The 10,455-nt window shown below is 39.5% G+C and overlaps 1 protein-coding gene across 12 annotated transcripts in view; it reads left to right on the plus strand.

Moving 5' to 3' along the window:
* The window catches only part of LOC134211955 (protein Wnt-1-like), a 126,514-nt gene extending 117,557 nt beyond the window's left edge, over positions 1-8,957 (plus strand). For all 12 annotated transcript variants that reach the window (XM_062689364.1, XM_062689362.1, XM_062689365.1 and 9 more), the window contains one exon: positions 8,194-8,957. In XM_062689364.1, coding sequence (XP_062545348.1) covers positions 8,194-8,395 — 202 coding nt within the window. In that variant the 3' untranslated portion in view covers positions 8,396-8,957. The remainder of the gene's footprint in view (positions 1-8,193) is intronic.
* Positions 8,958-10,455: the final 1,498 nt, after the last annotated feature.

Raw genomic sequence — 10,455 nt, forward strand, 5'->3', positions numbered from 1 at the left:
AATGTATTAAACCGTCTAAGACGAATTAAGTACTGTCCATTTAATTCCACCAGTTAATTTTCGTTATCTTTGCAGATACGTATTTCGACCACAACTGTGTGGTCGTCTTCAGTGTCTTGTACTTGACTCGACTTCTATTTTTAAGTCGAGTCAAGTACAAGACACTGAAGACGACCACACAGTTGTGGTCGAAATACGTATCTGCAAAGATAACGAAAATTAACTGGTGGAATTAAATGGACAGTACTTAATTCGTCTTAGACGGTTTATTTTGTCATTGTTATGAAAAGTTGTTCAAATTTTGCGTTGCCAATAAAAAAATCTTTGGGAAGGTCAAAACATAAAAAACCACCCTGCAGAATAAATAAGGTTGTCAATCCAAAAAATAACTCATCACATAAAGGTCATTTGTTTAGAGGTTCTATACGAAAAAATACGATAGAACAAAACAACTTTAGCTCTCGATATAACAGGGGGTGATCAAGTCTCCCCAGGGATCAAGTGTCCCCGCCTTCCCCTACATAGATGTCGAAGAGAGATCCTCCATAGCGCTTGGGGGCCTTTCTTCTGGCTTCCACCACTCGACGCTTTTCTTCCAGAGCAAGTTTGTTGGATGGCCACGCTAGCCACTACCCGACAATCTATGTGAAGTCGAGTTAAGACGACGGGATTGTGTGCTCTAAAGCGTATCGTAAATGGCAGTAGTAACTCTCCCAACCAAAGTCATCATAACGTCATCGAGGAAAAAGGGACCGACTAGCGTGGGCACATCAACGGCAATAGCCGCTGAAGAAGGTTTGCTGGATGTCACCAGCTGCTAAAAAAACTTAGAAAAATCAATGTCCCGAACAAGTGTGCATTCATATCCTCCAGCAGAAGAAGGGGATAGGAAGAATAGTCTATTAAAACACACACCTTCTGTTTGATTCCCGGAAGATAAACGTTTACTACGCTAATCGGTAGCTGCCGTGAAGGTAGGTGTAGGGTAGGTCTTCGCTTAACTAGATTACGTCAAAGGGGATCTCTTGAAGCACCCCAATAGCCACCGAATATCGAATGATATTTCCTACCTTAATAACCCACTCATATTTTCCTTCAAAAGACCGGTCCATGGAGTCGGTAAAAGTGCTGTTCAGTCACATAAAATATCTAACAAATCATTATCTTCATTTTAAACATGGCTAATAGTGAGCATCATCCCATAATCAGAATGCATACAATCGATTCTAGTACTGTGCAAATTCAAACCTTCTAAAGTAAGGTAAAACACCAACATTTTGAGAACATGAGTATCTGAAATTCCATTCAGACGAGCTCGGTGTTCTAGTGGCTATCGTTTCTACCTCATAAGCAGGAGGTCATGAGTTCAGTATTGTCCTTTCCCTACTTTGTATTTCTATCTTAGTTCTTTCTCTGTTTCAAGTTCTATTAAAATCTCCCGTGGCAGCTTTGAGAGGTCGTAGAGTTTTTTTTTTTTCAAAAAATTCGTGTTTATTTCCAGGTATTGTTTTAGAACTTTATTTAAAATGGTAAGTGTTTGGCCAGTTGGCCCTTCAGCTTTAGTTTTAAGTTTTTACAGTTATGTTCTAGATTATTTGAAAGTTTTCTAGTTTAGCATTTTAACATTACGAAGGCATCGATTAATTTGAAAAAATTGATAACCTAACTACTATTTACATTGAAAATTTGATAACCTAGATTGGAACAAGCGCCCTATTTGCTTCCTGGTCCGAGTGCAGGCAACGGACCCTAAACTTCTCTTTACACTCACCAAAGCGCTCGTGCAGTGTTTTCATCCCGGCCAGACGGTGGACCTCAGATGTTCTTGTCCTGGGTGGGGTGTTAATGATCATCCGCAGGATTTTTTTTGTACCCATTGCAGTTGAGATGGTGGGCGTTGGCGCAACTCTCCCAGACCGGCATGCCGTTATCGATCACAGGGAGGCGGAGGATGATTTGCTTGTAGACAGCTTATTCTTCAGAGGCAATGACAACCGGCGGTTGATCAAAAAGTACAGTAGTTTCAAAAAAAAACATTATACTTTGTCACCGTCTTGACAACCTGTTGCCGAAAAATAAGCTTGCTGTCGAGAGCCAAGGTAGTCGGCCTCATTGGCCCATTCCACAGTTGTGACATTAAGGATGATTTTACAGTCTTCAGGCGGACTGGTGGGGGGAGGTGGTGACTTCCACTTCACTGGCTTCGATGATTTTGAGTTTGAAGTCCGGAAGCAGGCGGTAAACGATGTTACTCTGCAAGGCGATCACCAGCCTAAAACCCGGAATTGTTGCACTTACCTCGGGCTACAGGTGGGTTTCGGTGATGATTGTCGCGTCAATCTCCTTCTCCTGAAAGAAATCGATGATTTTGCTCTTGAGCGAGCAAACGTTCCAGTTGTCCAGACCTAACCTAGAAGCCATTTTCAATGACGAAAAGACCCAGAGAATAAATCGGGATTTGGAGCTTCGAAGCCGAGCAGCAAGTTGGCTGAATATTGGAGCCAGCTGCTCCGGGGTGTAGAGCGGAGTGGAATCCTCAGGGAGTAGAGGATGCTTATCTTGCTGCCGGCTGCCGTAGAGTTCTCTGCATCTTTCTTAAAAATAGATGTCCAACTAATCATCCTTCTCCTTCATCAGCATTCGCAAGGACGTAGCCTGAATAGATCTCGACTGTTGGAGAGTGCATTTATTCCATCTAAAAATTAGTGATTAGTCCCAAATCAGTAGCGTAGCCACGGGGGTGGTTTTGGACTTAACACCCCCCCCCCCCCACGAAATTTTCAAAAGAAACTCCCCCCAGACCAATTTTCTGGCTACGCCAGATAATACAATAGTTTAGGCTAGTAACACCTACAAATTTGTACATACTGTTTAATGCTAATGCTAATGAGTATCTGATTCCATTCAGGTAAAAGACTTCCTTTTGCCCTGAATAAGATGATGGTGTGACCTCTGCAAGTCGCTTTTTTATGTTGAGTTTAAGTTCATTTATTGAATATTTTTGTTGTATGTTTACAATAATTTTAACAGGTCAAGGGTTTGCCCACAAGGCCCTTCATATTTTGTTATACAAGCTGTTTAAAATTATTTAATCATGGCATTATAAAAAAATATTTTTCAGAATAACCCGGACGAGGTATTAACTTGTTTGAATAATTTGATAACCTGACTACTATATTAGTGTACAAATATTAACAATATAAATTTGATAACCTAAACTGGAACTAGCTCCCTAATTTGTATCAAATCCGAATGTAAGCAACGGACCCTAAACTTTTTCTTACACTCAACAAAGCGTTCTTGTAGTGTTTTAATCCCAGCCAAAGCGTTGATCTCAGATGTGTCGTTTCCTGAGAGTGTTGCCACATGTACATATTTATCAGGAAAGGTACAGATTTTTTGACAAATTTTGGTACAGATTCTGTACGGTACAGATTACAGATTTTCTCCAATAAGTACAGATTGGAACAGATTTTTTACAAACCAAGCCTTACAAATAAATATTTTGTTTCAGTTTTCTTCGAATAGTTGCTTATGCTTTAAAAAAATATTTAATTCGAACGAATTTAATTTTCTTTGACAATTTATTTTCCAAATTTCCGGATAATCGAGTTCGATTTGCATAATACTTAAGGTGACTCGGGAGGCACTACACACCGTGTTATTATTATTCCTATCTACATGAGATTGCGAGTAAGCAAGCAAGTAATACTTTTTCAAAATCATATTTGTTGTAGAAAAAAAATTAAGCATTCAATGATGAAAATGACGATTTGATGATTATTCGTGCTTCCCGTATTACGTTAACTAATTTTACCCTTCCCCATTCCATGTAGAGGTATTTGCTCCAAATAATAATAATTATTATTATTGTCGCCTTCAGCTGGCTCATCTCTGAAACAGTGCTCCAAATAATAAATTAACATATAAATCCTTCTTTGTTAGACGTTGTGAAAAAAAAAACTATGAGATATTTTTCAAAAGTTGACCAAGAGTATTGTTAGCTACGCTCTCATAGGAAATTAATTCAATAATAAATTGGGTTGCATTGCATATTTGTCTTATAATTTTTAGATATTTACTCTCAAATTTTCCATACTGTCTGGTACAGATTATGGTACAGATTTTTGAAGATTTCGGTACAGATGAAAAAGATTTTTCAGCCACTGGTACAGATAAAAATGTGGCAACACTGGAGGAGTGTTGAGGATCATCCTCAGGTACTTGCTTTGAATTCATTGGAGTTCAGACCGCATTGTGCTTTTGTCCTGTGCGGTTTTTTCTCTTTGCTGAAGGAAGTTTTTAATACTTTCCGAAGCTATTTTAATTTCAACAGTGCTTCTCAGCACTATTTGTATTCACTGATCCTGTTACGATCTATGCTTGGACCCGTCCCTTCGTTTAACGTTGGACCCGTTTGCGGAAGTAAAATTCCGATAAGCGGTGGTAATCCTGCAAGGACACCATTCTGGGAAAAAGAATCTTAGCGAGACTCTCTGAATTCTCCACTTCCTTCTAAGAAACAACCTTTCTGCCTTCATCTGCATTGGCATTACGTCCCTCACTGGGAAATTGCCGCCTCGCAGCTTAGTGTTCATTAAGCACTACCACAGTTATTAACTGCGAGGTTTCTAAGCCAAGTTACCATTTCTGCATTCATACATCATGAGGCTAACACGATGATACTTTTATGCCCAGGGAAGTCGAGACAATTTCCAATCCGAAAATTGTCTAGACCGGCACCGGGAATCAAACCCAGCCCCCCTCAGCATGGTCTTGCTTTGTAGCCGCGCATTTTACCGCACGGCTAAGGAGGGCCCCTGCCAAAGCGCGGAAAATAGAAAGAAGCTGGAGTCTTCAGATGCTCCTTTGAACTCTAACATTGGAAATAATTCTTCTCTTATCGAACTGAGCAATCAGTTTGATTTGATTGAGAGGCGTTAGTGAATGACCAGTTATGATGAATGTCTATTCGATTGATAATTTTATACCTAGAAGTACAAACATGGAGCTTATGTATACCTGCCTTTGGTAGCACTTTATGTTGAGGCATGAGTAAAGTTCACTTGTTGGGAAAAGGTACGGTAGCTTTAAGACTGCTTTGATACATCGGATTTGCTGGATTTGTAAGGGTTTCAAATGCGTTTTATTACAAGTGCCCCAGGTGGCAATACCGTATTGATAGCGACTGTGGATGAATGAATGATATATCTTCATCAGCCCATGAGTTGAGGTGAACTTGGAAAGTTTCCGTAGCATTCCGCAGAGTGAGGAGCATTTGTATATAACTTTCTGGATATGCACATTCCAATTTATGCGGCCATCTATGTGTATTCCCAGATATTCATATTCAGATACTCTTTCGATTATAGAACCATTGACTGTTAAATTCGGGCATGCAGCTTTATCTCGTTTGAGCAAACTGAAAATCATCAATTTAGATTTTTTCAGATTGAGGGCCAGTAGGTTGTTTTCCAGATAAGTAGAGATAAGCTTCATGTCTTGTGCCATAACTTGAACCAATTTTTCCGCGTTAGGGCCTTTCAAGGATATAGCGGTGTCATCCGCTATGTCAACAGTCTTGGTTTGCCTATTAGTGGAAGCTTGGACATATCATTTACATATATGAGGAAAAATAACGGTCCTTGAGGAACGCTGCAGCTTATACACACAAAAAAAGCGTTCCTGAATTTGTGAACTAGCAAAAAATACACCGCGATTTAATTCATGGATTCGGGAACACCAGTCACGTTTTCCAGAACGTTCCATAAAACGTGACTGTATTCCCGAATCCGTGACTGTTGTTCCCGAAAAAATACACCGTGAACTCATTAGTTCACGAATTCATGAACGCTTTTTTTGTGTGTACTATAGGGTCAATCAGGGTAAGATGCCGCATCGGCATGTAGGATGGTGTCTTTTGAAGCGAAAACAAAAACGTAAGAACCTAGTCACTGAACTGCTAATTCTTATCATCCAAAAAAGAAATATGACGGTTAAACACAGCCGCGGAGGCCGTAAAACTTCGAACGCTGTTTTTAATAAAGTTTTTTTGATCGTTTTGCAAAAATTCTAACGAATCCACATGTTTATTTCATTATTTAAATGCTATAAAACCCCAAGTAAGTAAGTAATTAACGTTTTAAGTAAAAATTATAGTGATAAGGCATCTATTTCTTACAATCGGTATGGATGCCGCAAAAAACAGGGTAATACGCCGCATCTACCTACTAACAGTACTTCAATGAGATATTATGCAAAATACCAAGACCAAGATGTTGCAAGGGATCGGGAGGAGAATCCTGCCCAAAAAATCCAGGCGTTCTTGGCTAATTGTTTTTTTTTTTACTTAATGAATGATATTTGTCGTCGTCGTCGTCGTCGTCGTCGTCGGACTAATAATGAATGCATGTATTAGATAATTAGCAAATAAAAAAACTCATTCGTTACACCGCGAAAATTGGAGCCCTTCGCCTCAGAGTGACGACAGGTACAAGAAGGGGATATGCGCATTGAGGTGGATCGATCATGTGGAAGATTAATCCCTCGACAATGTGGTTGGGGCTGTGCAGCTTTGGACCGAGCAGAATCGAGATAACTTTTAGGCACTAAGTGTGTGGGCGACAATTTTCTGAATATTTTAAGGATTCTTGTTCATGTTCGGGTCATTATGACTCGAATCGCACTTTTATATTGTTATAACTTTTTAACGCAACAATGCGAACGACTGAAGCTTCTTGACTTTTCCTATTTGGTGGAAAACTATGTTCCTGAACGTTGACCTACTTTGTACGACGTTCCTTAAGGGCTAATAAAACTCATACTTACGGTGCTGTGGTCATATTCGGATTTGGCTTAGCCATATCTCAGGCATTTCTCAGCCAAATTCACATGTTTGTACACCCAAAATAATCGTCAGCTCATACATTTTCCTAAACTAATCTCAGATTGGGCCTGTATGGACACCATGGGTTGGTATTGGTTTTGTACCGAGGGTAATTGACCTGGTAGACCAAATATTGTCTGTTTTCGTTATTCACCATCTTTGAAATAGTATTGGGAACATTTTTGAGAAAAAACAACAATAAAATCGTTCATACGCGGTATTATTGTACAACTTTCGTCCATATAAAAGTGGCCAACTGACGATCCTTCCTCCGATTTTTTTTATTCGTATATTTATTTGGTAGGCACACTACCGCTACTGTGCCGTGATCTACTGTGGTACTCTGCTCTACAGAATCCACACAGAATCTATTTTTAGATGGCCATAATTCGTCTTTGTTGTCGTTGCCAGTCCATATCATCGTGTGTCCATTGTGTTCATTTGTCCATGTGGTGAATCCAGTGATCGTTGCTTTGTTCGGTTGCCATTAATCGAAGTACGTTGGAGGAGTGCCTCCGAGAAGAACAGTTTTGTCAGTCGTCATCAGGCAGCCGTATAGGTGAGGCGCATTCCCCAAACGCCACCGTACGACTGCGCTTCTGGCGACTGACGAAGGTGGCTGGGAATCGAACCCATGACCATTCGCTTATAAGGTGAACGTGTAGCGAACTAAGCTACGGAACCCCCTATCCTTCCTCCGATGATTACAGGATGTAGGTGTGACCGATTAATAATCTTCAGTTTCGGAAAATGTATGAGCTGACGATTATTCTCGGTATATAAAAATGTGAATTTAGCTGACAATTTCCTGAGATATTGCTAAGTCAAATTCGGATCAATATGACCCGAGCACCTTAAGTGTGATTTTTTAGCACTGTCTAGGAAGGTTAGAAAAATCCTGGTTCATTCATTTTTCGGATTGGAAATTGTCTCGACATCCCTGGGCATAAAAGTATCATCGTGTTAGCCTCATGATATACGAATTCAAAAATGGTAACCTGGCTTAGAACCTCGCAGTTAATAACTGTGGAAGTGCTTAATGAACACTAAGCTGCGAGGCGGCTCTGTCCCAGTGTGGGGATGTAATGCCAATATGAAGAAGATTCATTTTTTCTTATTTCAAAATGCATTCGTTTAGAAAAGCTATTTATCAACACAAGCTTGTCTCTTCGTAGGACTTTTGACAACAGCCCTGTTTCGGTTTGGTTAGAACGAATACCTATGAATAACGGATAACAGTTTTAGCTTTATTTTGATATTACTCCACCACATTCTATAATGTTTCACTTATTCTTATCCCATTCCAGCCTCGGAATATTTGGCACACGGGGCCGATTCTGCAATCGCACATCATATGGAATCGAGGGCTGCCGGTTGCTGTGCTGTGGCCGCGGGTACCAAACGCGAATCCGCAACGTGGAGGAGAAGTGCAACTGCAAGTTTGTCTGGTGCTGTTCGGTCAAGTGCGATACGTGCAATGTCCGGAAGGATGAGTATATCTGCAACTGAATAAGGCCAAAAAAGCCGCTTTGGATGTGGTGAAGAGGAAGTCAATCGACTTAAAATGAATTGATCAGTGTAAATTATTGCCATTTTGCGATTAGAATAATTTCCAACAAAAACATTTCTGTACCAACTGATAATGCCATTTTGTCTCGAACTTTTGTATATTTATGGAACTCAAATCTCACAGATATATCACGACACTTATTTATGTAAGTCACTTTTGAAACATTTCTCAATGGATTCAAAATGTAAATGTGACCTATCCAATAAAAGAAATCGAATTTGCATCCATGCTTGTTGTAATTCGCTTTTGTAGTATTTAAGCAACGAAACACACGCAAAATGAATAACAACGACAGTCTCTAAGTGTTTCCAATATTTTTATAACCATATTACTGTGTAAGGAAATATTTGCATTCTGTGATTTATTTTTGTTTTGTAGTATTGATTTTATTTAACAACCTAGCGAAGGTTTTTAACCGATAAGCTTAGATCCTAAGACTAGATATTAAGCCAATCAAATCGATAACGAAATATATGCAGTATGGAGGAATCTACCTTTTCAGCCAAACGAAAGTAAATCAAACCAGTGAGAAGCAAGCTCTTCTTTGTGTCAAAACCGTTGTGTCAAAAAGTATCCTCTCGTAAAATCATCCCAAAAAATTAGCATTTAGCCAAGCAGCATGTAAAAATCATCAACTTGGAAGCATTGATGAATCAAGGATCGAAATAAAGCTGACCACCCTGTACTCGTGCATACAGAAAAAAATGGGTTTCCTTCTTGCGCTCTCGTGCAGGTCACTGGTGACAAATTACTCGATAAATTGTATTCCGTCGCGGTGGGTCGGGCGTCAATAAATCACTGGAAGGGATTTCAATGAAACGTGATGAAGCATTCCCTTTGCTTTGAAAACACGGTTCCTATCAAACTTTCCACATTCGGTTATGGTGGATTAACACTAGGATTCATTCGTTCAGAAAATCGTTGTAACTACATTTTCAAATGACTATATCTCAGTGGTTTTTCAACCGATTTTCTCAGTTTTTTCACCAACCTCTTAGCCATCTCTTCTAGTTTCTGGACATTGCAAAATATTGTATCTAGGGGTGTTCAATTTTTTACTAGAGCTGTGGGAGTAAAGCAACGGATTTAGAAAAATGCGATTTTGGAGATATACTTATATTTCATTACCAAAAATGATATCTATTCATATAGTGATGATGGAAATGATAAAATAACAAATAAAAGACATCACCTGGAACATAAGAACACATTTTGAGCATCCCTACTATGCATACGATGATAATTCGGTGCCTTTAGGAACCACTTTATGCTACAGGATGTATGAAGCTTCAGAAAATGTTTTCAAGCATGTTTTCTACTGTGAACTTGTTAAAATAAATGTAAACTATATACGAAACATGTGTGATAATAAATTATGATGTTCTAGGATCTCCAAATTGTCCTGGAGTTTGAATCAAATGGTCAACCGAATCAACCAAGGCTTCCATGATGTCCCATACCGCGGTATCAACTCAATTATGTCCTCCGAATATTTATCTTTCACTTGCGTCTCAAATCCAGGCATTTGAGATGTTGTAAGATCTCCAAATTGTCCTGGAATTTGAATCAAATGGTCTACCGAATCAACCAAGGCTTCCATGATGTCCCATACCGCGGTATCAACCCAATTATGTCCTCCGAGTATTTATCTTCCACTTGCGCCTCAAGTCCAGGCATTTGAGATGTTGTAAGATCTCCAAATTGTCCTGAAGTTTGAATCAAATGGTCTACCGAATCAACCAAGGCTTCCATGATGTCCCATACCGCGGTATCAACCCAATTATGTCCTCCGAGTATTTATCTTCCACTTGCGTCTCAAGTCCAGGCATTTGAGATGTTGTAAGATCTCCAAATTGTCCTGAAATTTGAGTAAAATGGTCTATCGAATCAACCAAGGCATCCATGATGCTCCCAGCCGCAGTATCAACCCAATTATGTCCTCCGAGTATTTATCTTTCACTTGCGTCTCAAATCCAGGCATTTGAGATGTTGTAAGATC

The sequence above is a fragment of the Armigeres subalbatus genome, chromosome 2 (genome assembly GCF_024139115.2).
Source record: "Armigeres subalbatus isolate Guangzhou_Male chromosome 2, GZ_Asu_2, whole genome shotgun sequence".
In the NCBI taxonomy this organism is placed as follows: domain Eukaryota; kingdom Metazoa; phylum Arthropoda; class Insecta; order Diptera; family Culicidae; genus Armigeres; species Armigeres subalbatus.